The sequence below is a fragment of the Ictalurus punctatus genome, chromosome 14, assembly GCF_001660625.3.
Source record: "Ictalurus punctatus breed USDA103 chromosome 14, Coco_2.0, whole genome shotgun sequence".
Classification (NCBI taxonomy): Eukaryota; Metazoa; Chordata; class Actinopteri; order Siluriformes; family Ictaluridae; genus Ictalurus; species Ictalurus punctatus.
In genome coordinates, this window is record NC_030429.2 from 15,157,374 (window position 1) to 15,170,085 (window position 12,712).

Genomic DNA, 12,712 nt, shown 5'->3' on the forward strand with positions numbered 1-12,712 from the left:
GAATTAGTTTTGTGACACAATGGATATGAGATTGCACTTCAAATATGTAAACAACAGAGCTGTCAGAGACAAACTCTTCACATGAAAAGCTCTATGAAATAAATTATACTTTTGATATAGTAAGGTACATCAGTATATATATATATATATATATATATATATATATATATATATATATATATATATATATATATATATATATATTTTTTTTTTTTGCAATTTATATGCTATATACTATACTACTATATTTTCTTTTGAAATGTCATTTATTCTGTTTTACTTTAGATACATATCGGGCGTAATCTTTTTCCTTTGCCCTTAAAATTAGGCGCTAAATAAGCAGACTAGTTAAAAGTGTATCACATAAGACTAGGAGACCTATTGTTTCACATCAAAAGTGCTCTGTAAACCTGAGACTGAAAGTCCTCAGATGGCTATAATGCTCATCAGTTCAACATGAAACAAGTAGTCTGTGCTATTCAGGTCTACCAGTTATGTATTAATTAACCAAACTGAATTAACCTAAAATAAAATAAACCCGTCTTTTACTGCAAAACATTTATAGTGCTATACAGATATCCTGTTGACTTTTAGAGTGTGGGGTTGTACTGCTTAACATTCTGTAAAATTTATTTTGTAGCATTCATCAAAAAGGCAACACTAAGATGTCACTGCCATGTCAGTGTCACTGCAGACTTGTCCACCACCTACAGTAGTCCTATAGTGGTCCTTTTCCCCTGACGGATGGGGATGGAGGCAGACACATAATGCAATAGATGGGCTATTGTTAGTAATTGTGCGCCTGCAGTAACCTACTGTATAGGGCAGGTGTAGCTACTAAAATATCCATCTCTAAATCTTATAAATGTTTAATAGTATATAGTACATCACATATATATCTAATTGAACATGTAAAAGTGGAACTTAAATAAGTTCCACTCAGAAATATTTGAACTTGTACTAATCTTCAAGCTATTATGATACTGAAGAAACATTAATGTCATTTTAAGATTGGATTTAAAATGATTGGTTTATTACATAAATACATTTCTAACTGAATTTATAAAGCATTTCTATATATAATCAGCGTTTAATCTACCCTACCTCCTGCATAATCATTTCTGAATTTGTCTGGACAAACCATGCTTTATTATCTGAAGCAGTGCTGCAGATACATTTATAAAATGCTGGTACATTTTAGTCCAGTCACCACAATCTTTCAATTCTTTTAGGGTTTTACAACAGTAATGACCTTCTTCCTTCATGTAACCAGCCCCTGTGTCCTATGAGTATCCATCTCCATGCTGAGGATAGACCTGCACAGCTCCCTCCTGGATGAACTCCTCTCTTTTCTCCCAGCCTCCTGCCCATCCCCCATTCAGCTGAGTTGTGGCCCCGTATGATTTCGGGGGAGCCCCAAAGGCTCCCTGGGCTCCGAATGGAACATGACTAAGTGTAATGTCACCGGTCTCTTCAGCAAGCTCATCTTCATCAATGAAACCGCATTTCTCCTCGCTGGTTTCCTCTGGATCTGCCCATGGCTGCTGCTCACCTGATGCAAAGATCCCGTAGAACACCACACCACCATAATGGACCATGGAGGCAATCAGGAATACGTTTTGCCATTCTTCCCGCGTCTAAGATAGAAATAAGGAAAGAAGAGCATTTATAGCTTTGAAGGACACCATCTTTAAGGTAAGTAATGGACTGGTTAAAAAGCATTTTTTTTCTTTACCTTGTTTTTGGTCATGGCACCCACTATAAGAGGGCAGACCATTCCAGAAAGTGTGCCGACTCCATTGGAGATGCCCATCAGTATGCTGGCATACCTTGGTGCAATGTCCAGGTGGTTCACATTAAAACCTTATTAAAGAGGACAATAAATGAGCACAGAAAGATGAAATCAACATAGACATAGAAACAACATAGAAATCAACATAGACTGCATCTGTGGCTAAAGTGAGAACTAAGTGTCACATAGTAAGCAGTTTTGAAGAGTCTCTTACCTGATATGGCAAAGCCACTGAAACCCACTGCTAGTACTAGAAATGAGATGGCTACACCTTTACTGTGGGAGTAACCAACTACCAACAACAGTGTTGCCTCCATCCCAAATCCTATGGCAGTGCAAAGTATATGTTAACCTGAAAGATGTCCAGACTCCTCTCCAAATACACATAACAACATATGAGTGTCTGAGGACTAGTAGTTGTTAACCTTACCTCCACAATTCATTATCTTGCGGACATTAGTGGTGGACATGATGTTATTGCTGCGTAGAAAGTCAGCAAGTTGGCCTCCTATGGGCACTATGATAGTCATGACCAAGTGAGGCAGAGCAGAAAGCATGCCAACCTAAGAACACACATGAAGGAAAATAGGAAATATTGTAAATAGGAATGCATTACAAACCACTTATTCATACTAATTAGTCTCATTCATAATACTTCAGCAGACTAAACCTGCAGGTCAACCCTTGTGGTGTTATATTGGTGAATGACAATTTCTTTTTTTCTCCATCATAAGTCATGTTTATGGTTTACTTGAATTAAAATAATATAGCAAAATTTACAGTCAACAGAAGTCATACATATGATAGATATCCTAATTCAGATACTGTTTACGTAGAAGAACCCCTTGAGTACAAATCACCAGAAATCAGTTTTTTACTCCAATCTTTGAGCTAAGCAATAACTTAGAGCCAGTTATGACCTGTGTAATCAATCCAGTTTTTCAATGTTTTCAGTAAGCAGATTTATAGCATATTCTCAGTCTAGGCACCAGAAATCAATCACTCTATCTGTTATGTCTGTTTTTATTTATGCTTGACATTTTGAGCTCAAATAGCCAAATGTGTAACATGGGAAATACAGTGAAATAATGCCAGCTAAAGTTCTTGGCTGTGATTCTGTCAATAGCTGGCTATTATACAAGCAGTGTGACATCTGACTGACTGTGAATCTTTTACAAATTTAACAACAGTTTCTTCTCCACAAACCAACAAGTACGGCCATGCGTATGTCAACCCCTTACTGTTAAACATTTTAATTAGTGCAGCTGACATTCATTCTTATTAATAAACAAATATTTCATAATCAAGCATTATGGAGTGAGATGGAGCTCAACTCACTTTACTGATCGCAAAACCAAACACCTCCTCGAAGTATGCCGGCTGGCTAATGAGCAGGAGGTAGAAGGTCCAGCTCCTGCAGAAGTTGGCCACAATTATTGCATAGACAGGCATCGAAGTGAAGAATTTCCTCCAGGGTGTCTTAAATTTCTGCAAAAACACAGTTTGTCAGATTAAAGGCTACAGCATTCATATTTCTGCAAATAAGGCCATCTGGACAGAATTATTGCTGCAGTGCCTCTACATCATGATATATAATTGCAGAATTCCTCACAATGCCCTCTTTCTGCAAGAGACAATGGTGAGTTCTTATGGAACAGTATACTCACTTCAGTTGCCCCAAGCAGTTTAGTCCCTTCACCAATGCTCTCCTCTATATAAAGCCGCTCTTCATCTGTAATAGTGGGGTGTTCTGCTGGACTCTCATAAGCCACCAGGACCCAGAAGACATACCAGACAATACCAAAACTCCCTACAGATTGAGGTAGAAGGTTTTGGGAGTCAGGTGCAAACTAGCACATTCTTACATCAGTAGCATTTAGAACTAATTTTTACTTGAAGCTTGAACTACATGTGTATTATTAATGGATGTACCATAAATATAGAACACCGATGACCAGCCTGAATACTGCACAAGAATTCCAGCCAGAGGCATGGCAACCACAGCACCAGCATAGGAACCTGGCGGGTTGGTTTAAAGAGAATGACAATTTCAGCGCCCTGCATAAGATAACCCTGAAGTCATGTGGCAGTGCACATAAAATGAGTGATTTTATATTTACCACAAAAAGATGTGGTTGCCAAGCGACTTCTCTCTAACGGCGGAGCCCACTTGCTCCAGATACCATGGCATGCTGGATAGGTCACACCCTGAATTCATATCAACACTGGTTTCAAATTTACATCAATATTAAGATTTGAATAATAATTCAAATTATTATTCATTTGAATAATAATTATTTTCAATGAATAATGTATGATGGATATTAAGTTGATCTAATAGCATATCTTCAGTTTTCTTTATAACATGTGTCCTTTACTGTAAATTTAGATCCCAAGCAATTGATGCAAGCATAGAAACAAATAAAACTACTGACCACGATGATGTGAGTGGGCAGTGCAAATTCAAGCCAGCTCGACCACAAAAACACTAAATACTTTCATTAAATTTTCATTACCTCCTAATTTGCACACAGTCAGTCACTAATAGATATAAATTACTTGTGCTATCAAGGAGACCTGGTAGGATAATGTTTAATTTGCTTTAATCGGTCGATACACTCACAGAAACACAACAGGGCTGAGGTTACACTGAAACCTCTAGTGTGCTTTCATTCACAAAGCATGCTCACCCTACTGTTTTCATTTACGCTGAACATGACAAAGGATGTACAGGTAGATGACCTTCTCATAGTTGGTGAAAGACCGACAGATGTTACTGCTCTCTCTCTTTTTACCCCTGGTGCTTTGTTTGGTTTCTTATGTTCTGTCATTCATTCTCTCCCTGTCCTGTCTGCTTATGGTGTCTCTGTTTGCTCTGTTTTTAGGGGGTAGAGCTTGAGACCACAGATACAAATAGAACAAAAAGCTCATGATAGGCTTTTTTTTTTAACAGACTAAAATATGCAGTTGTATATCATGCATTATCTGGTGTAAAGTGAGAGGGCGTGTCCACTTGTATGTGCTTAACAAACCACTGTGTGCATTGCTTACCTCCACCAGGCCCTGTAATATCCTCACAAATATAACGCAGCCGTAGTGCACGCGCGCCGCCGACGGAATAAACATGTTGAGTGTTGACGTCAGCAGGATGGCGGCTCCGAACACCCTGCAAATTGGAGCAATCGAGTGAATCAGTTAGCACGAGGTTACCTCGTATGCACACGCGCCACTTCGCAGAATCGAAATTTAAATCAATACTAATGATAATTTCCAGGAGTAGCTATCACAAAACAATGTGATTGTAAGTTTAGCCTGGATCACGCGCATCGCACAGCTGCAGGTTACTGTAAGACATACTGTTCACATCCTGTAAGACTTTGGATGTATATATATATATATATATATATATATATATATATATATATATATATATATATATATATATATATATATATATATATATATATATATATATCCCCTAAATGAAATCTCGATCCAGTTCAAAGGAAAACGGAAATAGTTATTGTTTGATGTAGGTCTAATAAGCGACTGATTTCAGGTGAACTAGGATTTCAAGCCACATATTTTCTAAAATCACCCACAAAATGAAAATAAAATAACAATCAGTAAAATAATAAATCTATAACAAATATGTAGCCTAGTATAGGAGTTTGACGCAAATCTGACGCACTATTAGCATAATTAGGCTAGTTCATTCATTAAGCCGTTATTCTTTATCAGTTCAATGATTCAGATAAATCTGCATCTTATGTATGTATGTATGTATGTATATGTATATATATATATATATATATATATATATATATATATATATATATATATATATATATATATATATATATATCCTATTGAAACTGCAATATTTTGTTTTCCTTTGCACTGCATTTTGCTTTACTTTGTTTTATTTGTTTATTTAGTCTGTGTAGATTTCTCCATGTTCGTTATTAGTGTGTCTTGTCTTGTGTAGTCACCTAACGTACATGTGAGCGTGTAGCATTCCGTACATTACTGTGCTGGAATACAATAAAGGAAGCTCGCGACTCTCCCGGGAGACCTCATTAACGCGCAGCAGCAGGCACGCGCAGCACCGAGTCCCCGTCGCCTCTCCACCGGTTAACCGTTACTTAAAATAATCTGACTAACAATACAATTTTCATATCTCAGGTACACCTAAAAGTAGCATAATAATGATTACAATCCGTGAAATATGATTTATTTAGAATGTAGGCCTATTGTACGGATTTTTAAATCATAAGAGCAGATGATCTTATGATCACTGATTACTACTTGGTTATTATTACTTGGTCTGCGAAAATTATTTAAGTTAGTATTTTGAAGCTATTATGTAGCCTACAGCCTTAAAAGCGTAAGCTATTTTTTGTCCTCCGTTTCCTCCGTGTTTAAAGTTTGGTTACATGGGTTCAGTTACCTGTTTGCTGCCAATCTGGAGGAGATGTACCCTCCCGGGATCTGTGTTACGATGTAACCCCAGAAGAACGAGCCGTGGATCATCCCCACCGTCTCCGGATCCCAATTAAACTTCGCTTTCTTAAAGCAAAGGTATAGGAATAGGAAAGCTATTAATAATATATGTATAGACTGGTTATTTACCTTCTAATAAATTACTACTAATATTTATATAATAATAATAATAATAATAATAATAATAATAATAATAATAAGATGATGAAGAAGAAGAAGAAGGAGAGAAAATAGTGAGGTGTTTCCACAGCAAAAAAAAAAAAAAAACAACTCGTCTCGTCTCATAATATCCATAGATATTATTTTAGAGAATCAGATTCAGGCGTTGTTTTATGCGTAGGCCTATGCAAGTTTACTTGTGCATTACACTTTTCTGGTCACGTGCCAGCGCATATCCATCAATCAGATGCAAGAGCACGCTGTAAGTCAGTGGAGCAAATTAGGGGGCGGGGCATTGGATGTGGGCGGGGCTGCGAGACTCGTCGCTGCACACGCACCTCTTTGATGATGATCTTGCCCCCCTGGAGTACGGTGCTGTTGTTGACCATGCCCACGATCGCAACCCCGAGGTTGCAGCGGATTCCGAAGGAAATGCAGAAGCCCAGGCCGCTCATGATGGCAATGATGTAACGGCGAGGCAGCCCGAAGCACGCGCAGTCAAGCAGCGGCGCTTTCCTCTCTCGGATCTCTTTGGGGCGGCCATCTTCCGTCAGCTCGATCACTTCACCCGTTTTCTGCTTCTTCTCAATCACTCTGGAAACGAGACATTCAGAAACTTTCGTATAGCCTACCACAAAATCAACACGCCGCGGGGGTTACTAGACCTGGGTGTGTGTGTGTGTGTGTGTGTGTGTGTATGTGTGTGTGTGTGTGTGTGTATTACCCCGAAATCATTTTCATGCTTATAATAGGCTATATAATGAAATAATGATAATCTACAACAACAACAAGAACAACAACAACAACAACAACAACAACAATAATAATAATAATAATAATAATTATTATTATTATTATTATTATTATTATATTAGTTTTTTGTACAGGATACAACTGAAAATGTGCGATGATATTAGCATATGATGTGTTATTTTTAGTAGCTAATATGAAATTGAAATGAAAATGAAATGAATAAATGAAGGAATTCAGTTTAGGGCTCGTGTAGGCCTATATATAACCTATTCTTTGCAAATATTTTCACAGCGCTGCAACACTTCTTTTTAGGATAATTCAAATGTGTTTTTCGGCACCGAATTCCTAAAATTATAGTTTAAACGATGTTTATCTTATATGCTTAAGTGCATCACTTAGCCTATTTGTGTGTGAGTATTCTCACTGAGTAAATATTCAGTGAAATTTCACTTAAGTGAAAATGTTACACAAGAGAAGATGCCAAACCGAGAAAAAAGCAGCAGGATGTCTACAATGAAATAAGCAGGCTCGTTTGAAAAGATATAGCCTATGGACCAGAGTTTGTGAGGGTGTGTTGTTTGTTATTTTTATTTCTTCCTAAAAAAGAATGAAAACAATGTGCATGCGGGATAACAATTTAAAAAATCTGACTTTCAACGAAATTACACCTAAACCAGCATTATAGTGAGAAACAAAAATCAATAGATTTGGGTGTGTTAATGCTTTTATAAATCGTGTCATAAATTCTAAACTCGTCTCTAGCTTTCATTAACTATTTAAAGAAGACACGACCAGAAGATCCTCGAGGGAATAAATGTATCTCCAGTGACATATATTGTAGTCAGGACCAAATCATTATTTAACATGATGTGCATGATTTTGCGTTCATATTTCATAAACGAAAATATTCGAAAATAATCTATACGATGATCAATGAATAATGCATTCTTTTTTTTTTAAAAGAAGAAGAAAATGACGGATTTCGATGAGCATAATGAGTGATGGCATGAGTGTTCTTCTGATTCACATTCACATAATTTCAATTGGCTAAAATCAGAATAATTACAGGAAGAAAAAACATTTTGTGAAGGTAGAAGTTGTACCTTTGCATTTGTGCCAGGGTCTTCCCCGCTAGATTCTTCAGTCCCGCCTTCCCGGGGGCTAAAACTCGCTCTTTCACCGAATCCATATCCAAACACACCGTTATATCAGACACAATGAAATTCCATAATCCTGGAATTCGGTGTAACTGGATGTATGTATTTGCTTGATCAAGTCTAATCGGATTTCGGTTTGTAATCCCACTGTAGGTGAGGATGAGCTGTAAAAACGCCTACACCTACATGCACTCACTTAATGATCTTTTTCAGACACACAAACGTTCAAGTTTCCCTTTCCCACGAGTTCAGTGCATCCTCTCCGCTTCTCCATGCTGGCTGCGCGTAACCCTTTCCATTGCCCCCTTTAAACGCTAAAAGCTGAGACGTGACATATTGTGGTGGGAAGACAATCATTTAGTGCGCTGGAGACGGAGCACAGCACTGCCCTCTCGCTCGAACCGACACGCGCGCCTTCGGAGCACAGGAGCGCGGGAGCGCGCGCGCTTTCTCTCAGCCGTGTGTTTGCGCGCACACGGAGCTCGCGCCCCTTTCACTCCCATTTACCTAGATATAAGACGCACAGTTAACAAAAACCCTGTACGCGGTAAGATCGAAAACATGCATCTCTATCACCATTAAGTCACCATCATTATTACATTTCTCAGTGATTCGTATTATTAGGCTTATTATATTAATTTGTTTGTTTTTTTTCATGTTAGTGATGTATTTCGATTCGTGATGTGTCAAAAGTCATTTTAAACCTCTGTAAGGGAGGCAGTACAATGGAAACGAGATTTCACCAATAGGGTCTAGGGTAAGGGTCTCCAAGCTTCCCTGAGAGGAAACAGTGATATGGAATGATACTGATGAACCTGAAAGAATAGTGGGGGAAAAAACCATAGCACAGTAAAAAAAAAAAATCAAGATAACCCAGGATAATATCCAAAAGTTGCTGGCTAGTGAATGTAGAACGGGTGTTAATGCACCTCGCATGGAATAAAGATTAGGACATCATTTCAGGTTTCTGTGAGTCCACTTTCAGCCGCACAGCAACAAGATATAAGAAATGTCTTTTAGGCACTGTAGCTTAAATGTCCACAAGCAAAGAAAAAAGAAATATATATATATAAAAAAGAGAGACAGAAAGAAAGAACAATGGGACATGATTAATCGAATCCAAATGACCACAAGTGGGCACTGCAGCACCGGATTGTAGCTCTATTTCAATTCAGTCTTTAATTTTGTAGCATCTCATGCACTCTTTCCATGTCCTATATAGAAATGATAAGAGAACACTTGCTAAGTGTAAGCAGGTTTAGTGTTGCAGTGGATGGTCTGGTGGCACAGAGTCTAACTTGTTGCCTTATTAACTGTAATCATGGACTCTTCAGTTGTCCTGTCCTCCTTATGCTCTGGCTCCACTCTGTGCGTCTTCCACAGCTTGGTGAGAGTTGACCATAGCTCCCTCCGTGTTTTCCCCACAAAGCAGCTGAATAGAGGGTTAGTACAGGAAGTGAAACTGCACACACACATATCTAGACTAAATACTAAGTCAGCCACCTCCCATGCTGATGGATTATCTGGTGCTAGTGATGGCATGACGATAGCCATATTCCGACTTACATGATATGGTAAGTAAAAGAGTCCAAACAAGACCATGGCTACACCAAGCTCACAGGCCAGTCCTCTGAGACGTGGGTCAACCCGTCTGCGCAGCTGGCACACACTTCGTATGTAACAGTAGCTCAGCACTGTAAATGGAATCAGGAATCCCACACAGGTACAGCAGAGGGAATACAGCAAGTTATGATTTACAGTACCCATGAAGATGTACATCGAGCACACGGTCTTGTTGTCACTCGGACAATTTGAGACGTAAGTCAGCTGGGCCACTGGGATGCTCATCACTATGGCAAACACCCAAGCAGTAATGCATAACGTAATGGCACGTTGGCGGGTAAGGAGAACAGGTGAATGAACAGGGTGAACAATGGCCAGGTAGCGGTCTACACTCACACAGGTCACAAAGAATATGCTCAGGTAGAAGTAGTTATGGTAGAGCATTCGGATAAGTTTGCAAAAAGGTGCGCCAAGTGACCATTCCATCCCAGACAAGTGGAACTGGATGAGGAACGGCAAGGCCATCAGCCAGGAAATGTCAGCTAGTGCTAGGTTATGGAGGAACAGGGTACTACGGTTACTCCGTGCCAACCGGCGGGACAACACCCACAGGGAGATGATGTTAAGGGGCACACCAAGCACCAACACTGCCAAAAAAATACCTGGCATCAAGAAGAGCTGGACTATTCGCATTGCACCTTGACCAGGAGCTGTTAGATCACACGAAAGAGCTTCATAATATGCCTGCACAGGAAAAGTAACAGAGAAACAAAAAGCATGAGATCAATTGAATTTTATAAAAGATTATAACACTGGCTACAATAAAGGTCTACACTGAGTAAAGAAGCATCTTTGTACAATGCATGTTTTAGAGAAAAGAAACAAAGAGGTGCTGTATTTACTTACAAGAGTGTGGTTGCTGTCCATTTCAGAAAACAGGCTCCTTCTGTTGTGTCACACAGCCTCACTGTGATGAAAGGAAAGAACGAACAGAAATGTTTCCACCTTCCCTCCCACTCCTGCATTCTTTGGTAGTAGGGAAATAAACCAAGGCAAATATCAACCCAGCTATGCCATCTGCATCTAATGATGGCGTTGTGCTCAAAAGTGTGCCATCAAAAATAACCAGTAGATGAAAGCCTCAAATGTAAAATGTCTTACTTTTAATTTCTGGAAAAATCGTATAAATGAAGACATGATGTAATTCAAGCAGACGTTTGAATTTGTTTGAACAGTTGGAAGTTATATTTGAAATAAAACACATTTTGACACAAGAAAAAGTATTTAAAAATGTAATTTGTGTTTTATTTAAAATGATATTCATTCAGTTATGCAGAACCAATAACAATCTGATTACAGCTTCTGAACCAGCATTATATAGTCTATGCAGTACATGATGCAACATGTGATGCCATGCAATAATCACAAGCTGTCAGTCAAGAAAAGGTATTAGTTGATCAAATAACACAAAGGATTGAATTTGAACTCTGTGATTGACAGTATTCATTTAAATCAGACAATTAACAGGCAAAGCTTGTTTAGTGATACAAAAGCATGGCTTCTTTATGTTTTGCCACACAGAAAATCTAGTGTCTATGGCTTCTAGTATTCTGTGTTCTTAGATAAACTGTATGTACCTCCAACACAGACGGCTCTTTAAACGAATTCAAATGCAAACTGAAAGAGCTAAGAATAAAATTAAAATGTAGACCACCATATACATAGTTACATCTTCAGAAATCAAGTCAAGAATTCAAAAACAGCAAAATTAGAACATGACACTTGATTATTTGTGTCTGTATATGTATTTGCAAAAGGAAGTGTACTGGCAAATCATTATCTGCCTTTGGTAATTCTAGGCCTCTTTTTTCCAAAACATAATAAAAATATCTTAAGGTTTAGCACAAATGTTTTTATTTTTATTGTGCTATAATGCTTTAAAGACATCTGAAAATAAAAGACAGGTTGTGGTTGTCAAAGCATTTACAGTGATTCACATGGCCTCATCTCTTCCACATATCATCTTGATTAGAACAACACTGATACTGTAGTGTGTAAATACAATAATCACACTGTCAAACTCAAATTCCTTCTTCAGTAAGTGCTATGTGCAAAAAATCCTCACAATTTCCTCACCCATAAAACAACAATAACAAAAAAAATGGAATAAAGCAAAGACCGTCACAGTGTCCCCATGACTACAGCTGGATTTACCTTCACAGGAATAACTGTGTAGATAAATAAAGGCACATTAAAAGCCATTAGCATGGCCGGTCTACCCTTTCAGTCATGCATTAAATGTTGCTTACTCTTCATTATACTAACACTTCCATTTTGAATAGCGGGCTTTGGCTGGAATTTATTCAGGATTTGGTTTATAGGATATGCCGTTTTCCATCAACTATCAGCAGCTAAGCTATCTTTGAAAAAGTATGGTGCATCGACACTTATCGGTATAGGAGCACTACATTTTCTTGACAGTCTTGTGAAGTTGCATATTAATTTGATTTGCATAACAGCATGGTAAAAACACCATGTGACGTTTAGTGCTTTAATATATAGTTAATTGAATCTACAGAGTTCTTCTGTGATATCAAAGGCAAAATAACAAAATATAAAACATACAGAGACAGTAAAACAGGCTGAATATGGAATAAATATAAACAAAATTTTCTCTCAAAATCTCCATCTCCATAGTCCACGGAGTTCCTTAGATGTATTGTATAAGAAGGCAAGATTTTAAAGGCTTGTCTATTGATACAGTGAAATATTTTTCTTGAAGGAA

At 38.0% G+C, this 12,712-nt stretch overlaps 3 protein-coding genes across 7 annotated transcripts in view; all 3 read right to left on the reverse strand.

Annotated features, from left to right (window-relative positions):
* Positions 1–217: 217 nt before the first annotated feature.
* Positions 218–9,416, reverse strand: slc17a6a (solute carrier family 17 member 6a). The gene is made up of 12 exons (XM_017484709.3): positions 8,311–9,416; positions 6,793–7,048; positions 6,243–6,361; positions 4,844–4,958; positions 3,913–4,000; positions 3,725–3,811; positions 3,460–3,602; positions 3,131–3,280; positions 2,223–2,355; positions 2,007–2,117; positions 1,736–1,863; positions 218–1,637 (listed from the first exon to the last, which is right to left on the reverse strand). Exons 1-12 carry the CDS (start codon positions 8,394–8,396, stop codon positions 1,284–1,286), a joined length of 1,770 nt encoding a protein of 589 aa, XP_017340198.1. The 5' UTR covers positions 8,397–9,416; the 3' UTR covers positions 218–1,283.
* A 296-nt stretch (positions 9,417–9,712) lies between these two features.
* LOC108274566 (P2Y purinoceptor 6) lies at positions 9,713–10,854 on the reverse strand. Its single transcript, XM_053685934.1, has 3 exons — positions 10,834–10,854; positions 9,931–10,671; positions 9,713–9,796 (listed from the first exon to the last, which is right to left on the reverse strand). Exons 1-3 carry the CDS (start codon positions 10,852–10,854, stop codon positions 9,713–9,715), a joined length of 846 nt encoding a protein of 281 aa, XP_053541909.1.
* Positions 10,855–11,205: 351 nt separating this feature from the next.
* ano5a (anoctamin 5a) overlaps positions 11,206–12,712 on the reverse strand; it is a 38,568-nt gene continuing 37,061 nt past the window's right edge. For all 5 annotated transcript variants that reach the window (XM_053685586.1, XM_047160129.2, XM_053685587.1 and 2 more), the window contains one exon: positions 11,206–12,712. This exon is cut by the window's right edge and continues 674 nt beyond it. The gene's annotated coding sequence lies outside the window, so the exon portion shown is untranslated.

Bases quoted from the DNA above. Each gene is read 5' to 3' on its own strand.
- slc17a6a (XM_017484709.3), bottom strand. From the start codon at position 8,396: ATGGATTCGGTGAAAGAGCGAGTTTTAGCCCCCGGGAAGGCGGGACTG. The intron at 7,049-8,310 runs GTACAACTTCTA...TCTCGTTTCCAG, and splicing joins ACCCTGGCACAAATGCAAAG to AGTGATTGAGAAGAAGCAGA. The intron at 1,638-1,735 runs GTAAAGAAAAAA...TTTCTATCTTAG, and splicing joins GTGCCATGACCAAAAACAAG to ACGCGGGAAGAATGGCAAAA.
- LOC108274566 (XM_053685934.1), bottom strand. From the start codon at position 10,854: ATGGACAGCAACCACACTCTT. The intron at 10,672-10,833 runs GTAAGTAAATAC...TTTCCTGTGCAG, and splicing joins TGGACAGCAACCACACTCTT to GCATATTATGAAGCTCTTTC. The intron at 9,797-9,930 runs GTAAGTCGGAAT...CCCTCTATTCAG, and splicing joins TCTTTTACTTACCATATCAT to CTGCTTTGTGGGGAAAACAC.